The sequence below is a fragment of the Carlito syrichta genome, unplaced genomic scaffold (genome assembly GCF_000164805.1).
Source record: "Carlito syrichta isolate Samal-C Ts95f unplaced genomic scaffold, Tarsius_syrichta-2.0.1 Scaffold314013, whole genome shotgun sequence".
NCBI lineage: Eukaryota > Metazoa > Chordata > Mammalia > Primates > Tarsiidae > Carlito > Carlito syrichta.
Genome location: NW_007258109.1, coordinates 325,113 through 340,405, shown reverse-complemented (window position 1 = coordinate 340,405; position 15,293 = coordinate 325,113). Strand labels below are relative to the sequence as shown.

Here is a 15,293-nt window from a genome sequence, read left to right as displayed (position 1 = left end):
AAAGAATTAGATCAATATTATAGGGGTAGGAAAAAACCCCATATTTTTAAAACCTCTTTTAGTAATTGTTTATAGGTGTGGCATTGTCTATTTTTATTTTAAAAGTTACATATTCAAAGGAACAAATAAACAATGAAAAAAAATGGCCAATGGGATACACAGACACATTTGCAAAATCCATAGAAAAGAGCCCAGAAGGAAATACACCATCATATTCATAACTGCCTTTGGGCAGTGCAATATAGGTATAAAAGAAGTTACACATATTTTAAGGACAAATACACATGGTTACCACAATATTTCCAGATATTCAATAAAGTATATGTAATGAGAACATGTATCTGTTTTGTAAGAACATGTATATATCTTGTTGTCTATATTGCTGCTCTGAACATGTTTCATGCTGGAATTCCCTGCATTTGCTCCAGACTCACCCTGAAGTTATAAGAAGGATCCTTGAGATTCGTGTTTGGGAGAGACGCGTGGAGAACATTCATATAATTTGTCTCTGCTTCTTGAGCTATAAAAGCAGAAGAGAGGTAGAGTTAAGATTTTGAAATTATTACCAGCCTCACATCTGTAATCCCAGCACTTTGGGAGCCTGAGGTGAGAGGACTGCCTTAAGCCCAGGGGTTCAAGACCAGCCTGGGCAACTTGGCAAGACCTCATCTCTACAATAAATCAAAAAAAATTAGCCGGGCATGTTGGCACGTGCCTGTGGTTCCAACTACTTGGAAGGCTGGAGGCAGAAGGATCACTTGAGCCCAGCAGGTCGAGACTGCAGTGGCCATGAGCATGCCACTGCACTCCAGCCTGGGCGACAGAGTAAGAATCTGACTCAAAAAAAAAAAAAGATTTAGAAATTATTATAAAATAAGACTTCAACAATGGCTCAGTCCAGGTTCAATCACCATCTTTCAAAATATCCTAAACTTTTCAGCCATTCTACTGAATTCAATCTATTTGATCAGATGACTCTCCTGCCAAACGTCATTAAGAATGGACTACAAATGCTACTCCTATTTTTGACCTTTGATCAGTCATTTTAGAATATCTGGGGGTGAAAGAGTGTCAGTGGGTCTGGCCTTGCCTTTTGGCAACACAGCCTGAGTCTAAAAGACAATGGAGGATGGAAGCAAGGAAGCCCAATGGGAGTCTGATCCCATTTATCAAGGGAGAAATCAAAGGTGCCCTTTCTTTCTAGCTGAGTACAGTGGCTCATGCCTGTAATCTCAGAACTCTGGGAGGCCAAGGAGGGAGAATGACTTGAGCCTGGGAAACATAGTGAGACCTCATCTCTAAAATAAATTTAAAAATTAATGAGGCATAGTAGCGCATACCTATAATCCCAACTACCCGGGAGGTTGAGGAGGGAGGATTGCCTGAGCCCATGAGGATGAGGCTGTGATGAGCCGTGACAGGCCACTGCACTACAGCCTGGGCCACAGAATGAGACCCTGACTCCAAAACAAAAAAGGTGCCCTTCCCATGAGGAGGTTTTGTGAAACTTGGGACACACACAGGGCAGCTATGGAACTCCGGGGACATCATCCAGAGCTGGATGGTAGCTGGCAGGCCAAATACTCTATAGAGCAAGGTAGTATGGTGCAGAAAACACTCGAAAGCCCTGAATGGCCACAGCTCTGCCACCCTGTGCAGAAATGAGAGTGCAGACTCTGTCTTGAAGGCAGAAATGTCAAGGACTACTTGGTGGCATTTTGCAGAGGACTGAGGCTCTGTGGTCATGAATATGGGGTGATGGGGTTAGCACATCTGGGGCATGAAACATCTAAAGGGAAACATCTAAAGGTCTCTAGCCATAAACCAGAGAGCACTGTGGCTATCCTGGGTCCCTTCCACCCACAAAGCCAACAAACCACCTATTACCAACTAACCACGCCTACTGTGCACAGGGTGTTTGCTTGAGACCACCCAGAAGCCCATATGCTTACCAGACTGCTTGTACTTCTGGATTTTTGTCTTCAGGTCTATTCTGTGGATGCTCTTTAGGCATTTTTCTAATAAATCCAATTGATTGGGAGCAACCAGATTTAGTTTCTCCAGTTCAACCACAAGATCCAAGAAACTCTAAAAGAGCCACCAACAAGAAAAAAGTGTCAGTAGAGCCAACTAATAAGCCCCAAGTGCAAACTCCAGATTTACAAGAAAGTATGACAAGATGAACCCTTTCCATGAACCTTCTACTGGTTCTAAACTAGACATCTGTAGTGAGGAAATTAGACTCCTGACAGAGGTGGTGGTGAGTCTTTTAGTCACCAACCTGTTCCTTGCTTGGAGACAGACACGTGTACCATGTTTTGTCATCAAGGGGGACTGTGAAAGAGCAGCCATTATAATAAAACCCTCCCAGGCTCATTCTTTTCCAAAAGGCCAGGCTGATGTCTAACTAATAAACTCTAAGGGCTTCCCTGAAAAAGGGAGAGAGAAGGTAGCAGGGGGAAGGTTTTACGAGAAAAATCTCAGTGATACAGTTTAAAAGTTTCTAAAACAGGCCGGGCTTGGTGGCTCATGGCTGTCATTCCAGCAATTTGGGAGGCTGAGGTGGGAAGACCGCTTCAGGTCAAGAATTCGAGGTTGCAGTGAACTATGATCACACCACTGCCCTCCAGTTGGGTGACACAGCAAGACACTGTCTCTAAAAAATAAACAATAATAATAAAAATATAAGACCTCATATTAAGCCGGGATCGGTGGCTCAGCCTGTAATCCAGCACCCTGGGAGGTTGAGGTGAGTGGATTGTCTGAGCCCACGGGTTCGAGACCCACCTGGGCAACTTGGTGAGACCTCATCTCTACAATAAATCAAAAAATCAGCTGGGCGTGGTAGCACATCCCTGTAATTCCGGCTACTTGGAAGGCTGAGGCGGAAGGATCGCCGGAGCCCAGCAGGTCGAGGCTGCGGTGACCGGGAGCGGCCACTGCACTCCAGTCTGGGCGACAGAGTAAGACTCCAACTATAAAAAACAAAAAAACAACAACAAAAAAAATACACACACACACACACACACACACACACACACACACACACACACACACACACACTCAATTTTTAAAAGTTCCATCCAGGCACAGTGGCTCATACCTATAAGTCCCACTTCGGGAGGCTGAGGCGAGAGGACTGCCTGAGCCCAGGCGTTTGAGACCAGCCTGGGCAACATGGTCAGACCTTGTCATCTCTTAAAAAAAAAAAAAAAAAAAAGAAGTTCCTAAAATATTTGAGTCACTGCTGGACATTCCAACTCATTCTGACTTAGAGGTAATAGAGATACGAAGTTACAATAAGGTTTGGGAATTTTGTCACTTATTTACCTTAGGCCACCAGGATTGTGAAAGCACTGTATTTCAGAAACAGGCATTGCTTTGGGGTTTATTTCCTTTGCATTTAACATTTGGTTACTGAAGTCCATTTTTTAAAATAATAAACACAATTAAGTATATGTAAATGACTGATATGTAAATCAACGTTGACTAGGGGAAACAAAAGAGGAGTTCTACTTTTCATTTCCTTCTCAGTTTGCATTTGATGGTGGGAGGACACAGTCACCCCCTCTTCCCAGATTTCAAAAACAAAACTATAATCATTAAGGAACAGGAGGACATTCTCAAGCAATGACGCATGGATCTACTGTCATTCCACCAAAGACCCAAGCATTTCTTGGTCTGCCCTTAGGTCAGCAGTGCCCTGGAGGGCCAACTGGAATTTAATCCCTCTCTAGCAATGACACATCCCTGAGAGCCTCACCCCTACCTGGTTTCAACCCCAAATCTGTACTTTTGACATTTTCCAGATACTTCAGTCACAAGAACCTCCTCCCACCCCTCCTCCACATGCAGCCTAATGACCCCCATCTTGGGCCTGCTGAGGAGAAACGGGTGACCGCAGGACAGCAATATGACAGTGGATAGCACACCCTACCTGTTTCTACTCATCACATGCAGATGCGACTTTCTAACCCCCACCCCCCCAGGTGACCTGTCAAACCCGAGAAAGAAGCTGATATATGCCAGGCCTAGGAATTTTACAGAAATAAGATAAAACTCAAGGATGTAAGGAACACCAAGGCCATCCCAGAAAATATGATATCCCACTTCTTCGCAGTTCATAAACCACTAATGATGACTCTACTGCCATGGCAGCAGACAGTCCACTTCCCTCTCTCCAGGCTGCAAGAAACAGCTCCCAACTCCTGACAGCTCTTGGAACTGTGAGCCAAGATAAAGAAAACTCACCTTCTCCTTGGCTATCTTGCCTCGGCCCATGTAATCCTTCATGAGGAAAATTAATGCGGAAACATCGGATTTATCCAAGTCCTCACCAATCTCTGCCATCAGCACCCTGTAAACCAGACAAGTTTCCTAAGTAAAATCAGTCCTAATGGGAACTCCAAGAGCCCGTGCCTCCCCTCTGCCAATAATTGGTTAAAAGCCTAGTTCTGGCAGGGCATTGTGGCTCACACCTGTAATCCCAGCGCTTTGGGAGGCTCCTCACTTGAGCCCAGGATTCAAGACCAGCCTGGGCAACACAGTGAGACCCCGTCTCTAAAAACAAACCCAAAAAACCTCATTCCTGTCTCCATGTGAATGTACCCCTCCCCCATGAAACAGAAAGCAATCTTCAGTGGACTCAAAAAGGAAGCATACCCTTTTGTTTTCAACAGCATCTCACTTACCAACTAACGGTTTCTGAAAGCAACTCATATGATGGAAACTTCCCTACAGAATCCCCCAGCTGCCTGAAAAGTTACAGAAAAATGACTCAAGCACCCAAATGACTAAAATAAAAGACAGAAGTAGAATTCAAAGTGGCCTTGTCTTCTCTTGAACAAGCTCTTAGGAGAAGCGGATCTAGCATCCGTGCTTGGAGTCACTTGCAGGAAGCTAAAAGGGAAGAATATCCTGACCTGCTTCTGAACTCAGTCAGTCTTCTGGATCACAAGGATCCTGATCTCAGTTGTCTGTTCAGAAAGCCCCTCCACACTCACTCTGCTCCTATTAGAGCTACTACACTTTTTCTTTTATTTTCTTCCAGAAAATATACCACACTTTGTCAGGGCTCCTGGGACACTCATGGCTAGCATTATTACCATGGCATTGTCACCAGGGTCATTTTCCCAGTTAGCCTCTCAGATCCTGGAGGATAATTCTTTACCCATTTTGCCCTAGAGCTTACCAGAACACTTGGCACATGCCAATACATGATGAAGTCCACTCCACAGATGATTAAGTGAATAAGTGAATCCCCTTCAACACAGATGATTAAGTGAATAAGTGAATCCCAGCCTCTTCCCAGAGTGCCAGGAGAATGATCTCCACTCACTACAGCAAGGAAATGGGAAGTGGAGAGAGGGCCCTGCCCTGTGCACTGAAACCCAGTCAGTGCCTTCCACAGAGTTTTTGTTTTGTTTTGTTTTTTATAATAGAGATGAGGTTTGCTATGTTGCCCAGGCTGGTCTTGAACTACTGGGCTCAAGTCATCCTCCCACCTTGGCCTCCCAAAGTGCTGGGATTACAGGCATGAGCCACCACGCCCGGCCAATAAAGTTTGAAGACAGTTACTGACATTATTTTTTTTTTAATTTTTATTTTTTGAGTTGGAGTCTCACTCTGTCACCCAGACTGGAGTGCAGTGGCCGCTCCCAGCCAAGGCAGCCTCGACCTGCTGGGCTCCGGCGATCCTTCCGCCTCAGCCTTCCGAGTAGCTGGAACTACAGGCGCGCACTACCACGCCCGGCTAATTTTTGACTTATTGTAGAGATGAGAGCTCTCCAAGTTGCCCAGATGGGTCTCGAACCCACGGGCTCAGGCAATCCACTCACCTCAGCCTCCCAAAGTGCGGGGATTACAGACTGAGCCACTGATCTCGGCTAGTTACTGACATTATAACTGATGGTTGAACAGGTAGAAGAAAGATGATCAAGAGTAACAATGGCAATAATTCCTTGCACCTGGAGAGTTCTGGTCAGTTTTCAAAAGTACTTCATAGTAAATTAACACAATTGATGCTCACAACCACCTTGTGAAGTCAGGGACTGTAATTCTTTGCTTTACAGGTAGGAAAATGAAGGCCCAGCCCAGGTGAGTGATTGGCCCAGTCTTTGCCAGGGTTCAAACAGGCCTTCCGACCTCAAGTCTCAAATACTTTCCAAAGCCCACACTGCTTTCGGCTCCCTTTAGCAGAATTCTTGATAACAAATGTCATCTCCAAATATACATGATCAACATAACAAAAGACTGGTTGTCAGGAGCAAAAGGAAACACCCATTTAAGGTCACATGTTCTCTTCCTTCCCCCAGAAACTCAGCCCTTCCAGGGGCTTGAGTCCCTTGAATCCTCTAAAACAGCACCTGGCAACGACTCAAAGGCTGCCAGAACTAAAGGAGATTATAGAAGTCATTCCCTTTCTGAAATGAAAGGAGCTTAGAAGTGGTTTATTGAAGAGGTTCAATGTGGAGTGCCCAGGGCTCTGTCTGAGGGCAGAGACCACAGGAAGGGAGTCCACCCAGATAAACTTCCTCAGCTGAAGGACCAACAGGAATTCAGATGAGGGAGTTTTACAAAAGCTGAAATTGCCATCAGGCTTGTTATTTGCTTTATCAGTACTGGAAATTGCCAAGGGCTGGAAACCCAGAAAATCAGCTAGTAAACACCACTGTAGACTTCACGCTGTGGAAGGTCTGCAAGAATGGTTAATTCTCAGTGGTTCCTATCTTACCTCATCTCTCATGATTCTATCCTTCAGGCAAACACACACCATCTGTCCCTTTTCCTTTTGTATGATCCCAATTCCTTTAAGCAAGTATGCTTTATTTTATTTTTTTCTTTTTATAGAGATGTAGTCTCGCTATGTTGCCTACGCTGGTTTCAAACTCCTGGCCTCAAGCAATCCTCCTGTCTCAGTCTCCCAGAATGCTGGGATTACAGGCATGGAGCCACTGTGCCCAGCACAGCAAGCACATTTTAAGAATTCAGAGGAATGAAGTGACACCATCCAGCAATGGGGTCAGTGGGTGGAGAAAGTAACATAGCTGCTCTTCTTACTATCCTGGTTTCTATCATTCAGTAGAGTTCAGACAGCCTCCCTCCCTCCCACTAGCCCAGCCTTGGGAAGAGGCACTGACTTACCTGTAGTTGGAAACCAGAGGTGGGTTCCTGCGCAGGTGAGCCTCCACCGCCGTCTTGTCCACCTTCAGGATCCGCTTAAGCAGGTCGAAGCGCCTCACCCGGTAGAGCAGCTCAGCCAAGCCATCATCTGACAGCTTGCCTTTCTCACTTAAGACATCCAGAAGGTCCCTGACATTAGGTGTAACCACGTCTGCGGTGACGTCCCGGCACAGAAACAGAAGCATCTCCTTCTCATCTTTGTCAAGCGCCTCTTCAACCTGGTGGATGACTTCCGCGGACATCATGCCCAATATCAATCACACTGAGGAACTGCAGCAGTAAATCAGCAGAAGGCCAAGAGGCTGGAGACTTCATTTCTGGGCTGTTTCTTCATGTCTTTCAGAATCCTTTCCAGTGGAGGAGTTCTGTGGTTAAAAGGATGTTTTTAATCCTCTTATCAGGGTAACATATGCCTGAGATTCAGGGTATGGGCTCTTCCTTCCTTGCTGGTTTCTCTAAACTTGTAGATGAAATTCACAGTGTTAAGTCGACAAAAAGGGATGCTCAGTAGACAAAGCCAGAAACCAAGACTAATCCCAAAACCAAGAGAGAGAAGAAAACCTGTATGTTAAAGGAAATGAAACCAAAGACAAAATGAGCTCCAAAAACTCCAGAATGAAAAGTACACTAAAAGGACAATCACTAAATGACTAAATGTCAAAGAATGACCTCAGTGGAAGGGAGAAGGAAATGCCTCCTGTGACAAGGCATGCTAACTTGGCCATGTATGACACAGAGGTCAACTACTCCTATTAGAGACTCCGCCCACATGGGCTTGAACAAATAGGGTCTTGGCAAAAGGGACCCTCTCTGTGGGGCGTCATAAACATACACTGCCCCTTTTTTCCAGCTGCTCTCTGACTTCAAGACCTCTCACTCACACCTGGAAGCAGAAATCTCTGCTGCCATTCACCCTCCCAGAGCCCCAAGACCTTATTTTTTTGAGACAAGTTCTCACTTGTCACCCCAGGCTGGAGTGCAGTAGCACAATCATGGCTCACCCATAGCCTCAACCTCCTGGGCTCAGCAATCCTCCCGTCTCAGCCTCCCGAGTAGCTGGGACTACAGGGACACGCCATGACGTCTGCCTAAATTTGCGCATTTTTTATAGAAACAAGGTCTTACTATGGTGTCCAGGCTGGTCTCAAACTCCGGGGCTCAAGCAGTCCACCTGCCTCAGCCTCCCAAAGTGCTAAGATTCTAGGCATGAGCCACCCAGCATGTGCGTCTGTCCAACCTTCTCACAACTCATCATGATGCTCGCAAGACCTGCCACCAAGTTGTCAAGTTTTGATCAAGCCATCAGACTCTGAGCCCTGTGGAACTGCCAGAGGCCCCTGACTCTCCATGTACTGTGACATGGCAGCGACTGCCATCAGAGTTCCTGGTGGTCTCAGTGGCAGAAGGGAAGTGGAGCAGAAGGTCTGGGGGAAGACCTCACTGCTGGCTCAGGGCTTGGGAGGAAGAGGCAAGGCCAGGCTGTGGGTGCGTTCTTAGTTTCTTCCATGGGAATGTGACATACTTCCGTTCAAAATTTAAGTTGCACATAGCAGTCACTGTCTACTCTTAAGTTTCACAGCTATAATTTATGTTAAATCAGCCCTTGTGTTCTGGATCAGTGCCTTATCTGCTCCTAAGAGACAACACTTCAAGTTAAAACCTAATCTTTCCAGCAAATAATTGGAAACAAGTCACTAATGGTTGCTTCTTATTTGTGTCCATGTATATTTACATATTTGTCTAGCTATACTTAGTCAGAGGAGTACTGTATCCATTTTATTTTATATACAATATCAGTTCACAAAAGCTTTGCAGCATCTTGCAATAAGAACACATACACAGAAAAATTTTATACAAGAACAAGGAGAGCCAGGCTCGGTGACTCAGCCTGTAATCCCAGCACTTTGGGAGGCTGAGGTGAGTGGATTGCCTGAGCCCGCGGGTTTGAGACCCACCTAGGCAATTTGGTGAGACTTCATCTCTACAATAAAGTCAAAAATTAGCCGGGCATGGTAGCGCACGCCTGTAGTTCTAGCTACTTGGAAGGTTGAGGCGGAAGGATCGCTGGAGCCCAGCAGGTCAAGGCTGCGGTGGCCGGGAGTGTGCCACTGCACTCCAGTCTGGCTGATGGAGTAAGACTCCAACTCAAAAAAAAAAAAAAAGAAAGAAATTTAAAATCTGGTGAAGGGATAGAGGATACAGTGTAAAGAGCCTAAACAGATATTAGTAAACTATAAATTTTTGCCTGAGCTTCCTGGCAGTCATTGCAAAAAGGGACATATGGGAGGTTAAATAGTGCCTGCTGTCAAAAAGAAAAAAACCAAAATAGATTCTCAGGAAGCAGAGTTTCCCTGGAGTTCTGGAGTTCCCCATGACAGGAACCATTAATGAATTATTTTGTGTCTGAAAGTAGTCAAGTTCCATTTAAAGTAATTAAATACTTCATAAAAGTAATAAAAGTTACATATATTTTATATATATATATATATATATATATTGTTTTGTTTTGTTTTGTTTTGTTTTTGAGTTGGAGTCTCACTCTGTCGCCCAGACTGGAGTGCAGTGGCCGCTCCCGGCCACCGCAGCCTCGACCTGCTGGGCTCCGGCAATCCTTCCACCTCAGCCTTCCAAGTAGCTGGAACTATAGGCGCACGCTAGCACGCCCGGCTAATTTTTTATTTTATTGTAGAGATGAGGTCTCACCAAGTTGCCCAGGCAGGTCTCGAACCCGCAGGCTCAGGCAATCCACTCACCTCAGCCTCCCAAAGTGCTGGGATTACAGGCTGAATCACCAAGCCCGGCTATCTATTTTATATTTTGAAAACTTTTAACATTTTATTTTAAAATAGATCATTCATTCATACCTTTCACACTGGCCTTCCTAAATCCACTCTAAATAGGTGAGCTCTTACTAAAAACAGAGGTTTTCTCTAATGTATATTTGGTGATAAGTATTGGTGTGGCTATGCCAATCCCATGCCTAACTATCCAAATATCACTTAAATATGACTATTTGTGACTAACTGAAAAAATAAGATTTACTAAAATGATTGCTCAATAAAAGTGGAAAAACACTGGTACTCAGACTACTTTATTTTTGTACCAGAAAGATGAATACTAATTTCGTGTGTTTCAGAAAGCCAAAATCTATCCTCCAACAGTGCTTTAATCTAACCACCAGTTTCCATTTAAAGGAGGTCAAGTTCTTTTTCTACTCTGCTCTCAAAAAGTCACAATTTTTTTAGTAGTTGTTACTATGGGGTAGATTGTAAAATATTTATGTACACTAGAAGGAATAAACACAAAAATAAAATCATTAAACACAAGGGTAAGAAAATGAGATATTACGTTAATTACCCAGATATCTTAAGAACCAAACAGGAACGAAATGTTTAAGTCCCTATTTTTAAAAACAATGATCTAACTTTTGTAATTCATAACAATCAATGATGTAAAAAATGCCTCCAAGAGTTAAAAAATTAAATGATTGTATTATCTGTGCGGTTCATTTCCTCCACCCGTCACACCCTGGGCTGCTTCCTGCCAGTCACGTTCACCCAGCAAGAGCCCTGGCAGCCTGTCTTCCCTCCGTGCAAATGGAATATCGTTGGCAGCAAATTCCAAATTACTCAGTGGCAGCATCTGGCACATGAGAGAAAATATCAAAGGGAAACTAGAGACCCCATGTGGGGCCAGGCACTGAGATGCCGCAGAATGTCAGCGCGTGCATGTTGGGGGGTGCTGGGGCAGTTAATTGTGGCTGGTGGTGATAAGCGCTGGAGAAAGTAGTGCATTCAAGGGAGCAGTAGGGCTAGGGGCTGGATAATCTCCACTTCCCTGGGGTTGCTCTTAAGCCCACGCCAAGACGTTAGAATAAAAATTATTCTCAGACTAGGGAAGGCCATGAGTTCTTCAGAGACTAACTCAAAATTGCCTCAGAACATCCCCTTCACACCCAGGTGATATGAGATGTCCAGGCACCAACTTCTGCTGGAGGTAAACTCGTGCTGAAAAATCACTATGCATAGGCTGAGTAGAGTGGTTCAGGTCTATAATCTTGGCATTCTGGGAGGCCAAGGAGGGAGGATCACTTGAGGCCAGGAGCTGGAAACTGCAGTGAGCTACAATTGAACCACTGCACTCCAGCCTGGACAACAGAGTGAGACCTTATATCATAAATAAATAAAAAATAAATAAATAATTTTTAAAAGACTCTTGAACAAGAGATTTGATAAGCTTCTGGGTTGCTGAACACAAACAGAGCCTGAAAGCCCATACCCCACCCATCCCACACCACCTCACCCTGGGCATCTCTTCATAGCTGTTCATCTGTATCTCTTGTAAAGTTTTTTTTATTATAAAGCAGTAAATGTAAGTAAGTGCTTCCCTGAGTTCTGTAAGCTGTCCTAGTAATGATCAAATTCAAGCTGCTGGGGCCATGGGAACCCCAATATATAACTAGTCAGTCAGAAGTGTAGGTGAGAACCTTCACTCACAATTGGTGTCTGAAGTTCAAGGTCTGGAGGCAGTCATCTAGGGCTGAGCCTACCCTGTGGGGTAAACAGTGTCAGAATTGAAATGAATGAGAAGACAACTGGTTGGTGTCCACCAGAGAAGTGTGTGGGGTGGGGAAAACTGCACACATCTGGTCACAGAAGAGTTCTGGGCTTTGATAAGCATACAGTGAGAGAAACAAGGCTGAATACAGTGGCTCACACCTGTAATCCCAGCACTTTGGGAGACCGAGGTGGGAGGATCGCTTGAGGCCAGAAATTCAAGACCAGACTGAGGAAGAGACCCTGTCTCTACAAAAAATAAAAATTAGCCCGACATGGTGGCACATGCCTGTAGTCCCAGCTACTAGGGAGGCTGAGGTAAGAGGATCGCTTGAGCCCAGGAGGTTGAGGTTGCAGTGAGTTTTGATTGTGCTACTGTAATCCAGCCTGAGCAACAGAGTGAGACATTGACTCAAAAGAAAAAGAGAGAGAGAGAGAGAGACAGAGAGAGAGGGAGAGAGAGAAACAGCAACTGCGTGGTCTCCCCCAAAGTTTTAAGAAAGACAACCAGCTTGGGGAAGTTACCTTACCAGATGTCAAATGGCACAGGGACAAATGATGAAGCAACCACTACACAGATGAGCTCAGACATCAATCCCATGCAAATGCCTGCATGGCCCTATAGGTCAGTAGGGAAAGGACATTCACACACAGAAATAAGGCTGGGACAGCTGGTCACCCATATATACTAGAGCAGGCTAGGATCCTCTCCTCACGCCATATACAAGCCAATTCCACATGTATTAAAGCCCTAGATATAACATCCTAGAAGAAAATCTATTAGAATATTATTATAACCAACAGTTACAAAAAGGCACAAAGAGCACACATCTGGCCGGGTGCTGTGGATCATGCCTATAATCCCAGCATTTTGGGAGGCTGAGGTGAGAAGATTGCCTGAGCCCATGGGTTCAAGACCAGCCTGGGCAACTTAGTGAGACCTCATCTCTACAATAAATCAAAAAATTAGCCAGGAGTGGTGGCACATGCCTGTGGTTCCAGCTACTTGGAAGGCTGAGGCAGAAGGATCCCCTGAGCTCAGCAGGTCAACGCTGCCAGTGGCCATGAGCGTATCACTGCACTCCAGCCTGAGCGACAGAGTGAGACTCCAACTCAAAAACAAAAAACAAACAAACAAAAAACCCACATCCTTTTAAAAAATGAAAAAATCTGAAAATGGGCAAAAGGCAGTTTCCAGAAGAAAAAAAACAGCCACTGAACACCTGAAAAGATGTTCAAGCCTTAACAGTAGTCAGAGATATACAAATTTAAACTACAATGAGATATTATTTCACACTGGGCAAATGCTAATAGCTATACCAAATGTCAGAGAAACAGGAAATCTTATACATTGCTGGAGGTATGGCCACTTTCAAGAACAATTTGGCAAGATCTGGTAAAGCTGAAAACATGACATGACATGAAATTTTCATTCCTAAGGAAATACCTTTTTTTTTCTTTGAGTTGGAGTTTCACTCTGTCGCCCAGACTGGAGTGCAGTGGCTGTTCCCGGCCACCACAGCCTGGACCTGCTGGGCTCCAGCGATCCTTCTGCCTCAGCCTTCCGAGTAGCCGGAATTACAGGCGCGCGCTACCACACCCAGCTGATTTTTTGATTTATTGTAGAGATGAGGTCTCGCTGCCCAGGCGGGTCTCGGACCCACGGGCTCAGGCAATCCACTCACCTCAGCCTCCCAAAGGCGCGGGATTACAGGCTGAGCCACCGAGCCCGGCTAGGAAATACCTTTTTCTAATTCTCAGACAGGTGTGTTAAGACATAGCCAAAAGGTTCCTACCAGCAGTGGACATAGTAGCTAAAAAAAAAAAAAAAAAGCAGGCACAGTGGCTGAATCCCAGCACTTTGGGGGGCTGAGGTAGAAGGATTGCCTGAGTCCAGGGGTTTGAGACCAGCCTGGGCAACTTAGTGAGACCTCATCTCTACAATAAATCAGAAAATTTAGCCAGGTGTGGTGGTCTATGCCTGTAATTCCAGCTAGTGGGAAGGCTGAGGTGGAAGGATCTCCTGAGCCCTGCACGTCAACACTGGGGTGGCCGTGAGCATGCCATTGCACTCCAGCCTGGGTGATGGAGTGAGACTCCAACTCAAAAAAGAATGAAAAAAATAAAAATAAAATATGCCTCTACCACATTCTCTGAACACAGTACAATAAAATTAGAAAATGAGAAGCCAAAAGGAAATCTCATAGGTTTAGAAACTGAAAAATTAGTTTCTATCTCTTCTGTACTGTATCAGATGGGTGAACAAGCATTGTATAAAAGTAACAGGTGTGGGAGAAAAAAAAACAGTGCATGCCATTGTGAATGAGCTCATCATAGCATTTGGAATCCCTTCAGAGCTTCCTTGGTGTGTATGTGTAGAAAAGCCTTGGAACAAGCAAGCCTAATGCTTCTCAAAGTTAGCCTTAAAAAGGACAGGGTGGCTGGGCTCAGTGGCTCAGCCTATAATCCCAGCACTTTGAGAGACTGAGGTGAGTGGACTGCCTGAGCCCATGGGTTCGAGACCAGCCCGGGCAACCTGGCGAGACCTCATCTTGACAATAAATTTTTAAAAAATTAGCCGGGTGTGGTAGCACACACCTGTAGTTCCAGCTACTTGGAAGGCTGAGGTGGAAGGATCGCCGAAGCCCAGCAGGTTGATGCTGGGGTGGCCATGAGTGTGCCACTGCACTCCAGCCTGGGCAACAGAGTGAGACTCCAGCCCAAAAGAAAAAAAAAAGGACAGTCAGATTTTATTTAACATGGTTCAAAAGAGAGGGGGAGAAGAGGGGTAGGCCATAGAACAAGTTATTTGGAGCCCAGGCCCCTCAGTCATCACCATCGCCCACCAGGCTGCCCATTCAGGGCTCCATTCCCTTTCCTTGAGAATCACTGGCCTTCACCTTTGTCAGGTGAAGGGCAAAGGGGCTATCCAAGCCCTATTCTTTTCTTCCCTGCTGGCAAATACCCAATCCTCCTGACTGATCAATATTCCACTAGTTTCATTTTACCCTCCACTGTTTTAAGCCATTTGCTTTTTCTAGCCAGTCAAAACTGGCATCTGTGTTTTTTCTAGAAATTTAAAGGAATTCCCTAGGCCACTGAAAAACACCTAAGGAGGAAAAAAAAAATCCCCTTAACTTCCCTGGCAGGCATATGCTAATTTAAAGTCTCTGCTCCCCCTTCTTTTCCACACCCACAGCTTGGTACAAACTGCCCCGACCTTCACAAGCGCAGCAAGTAAAGCCCAAGACCAGTTTCTGTTTCATTTATCTGGTAGAAGTCATGAGACCACTGCCAAAGATCATTCAAAACATCAAATAGAGTTTCTGAAGTCAGAGTTAATATCACAACACTGGCCAGGCTCGGTGGCTCAGCCTGTAATCCCACGCCTCTGGGAGGCTGAGGTGAGTGGATTGCCTGAGTCCATGGGTTCGAGACCTGCCTGGACAACTTGGCGAGACCTCATCTCTACAATAAATCAAAAATTAGCCAGGCATGGTAACACGCGCCTGTAGTTCCAGCTACTTGGAAGGCTGAGGCGGAAGGATCACCGGA

General features: G+C 45.2%; 1 protein-coding gene across 1 annotated transcript in view; it reads right to left on the bottom strand.

The window, feature by feature from the left end:
- CFLAR (CASP8 and FADD like apoptosis regulator) overlaps window positions 1-7,438 on the bottom strand; it is a 40,713-nt gene extending 33,275 nt beyond the window's left edge. The window contains exons 1-4 of the mRNA XM_021718922.1: window positions 7,144-7,438; window positions 4,252-4,357; window positions 1,953-2,088; window positions 435-520 (exon numbers count right to left, since the gene is read on the bottom strand). Coding sequence (XP_021574597.1) covers window positions 435-520; window positions 1,953-2,088; window positions 4,252-4,357; window positions 7,144-7,427 — 612 coding nt within the window. The 5' untranslated portion in view covers window positions 7,428-7,438. The remainder of the gene's footprint in view (window positions 1-434; window positions 521-1,952; window positions 2,089-4,251; window positions 4,358-7,143) is intronic.
- Between the last annotated feature and the right edge of the window lie 7,855 nt (window positions 7,439-15,293).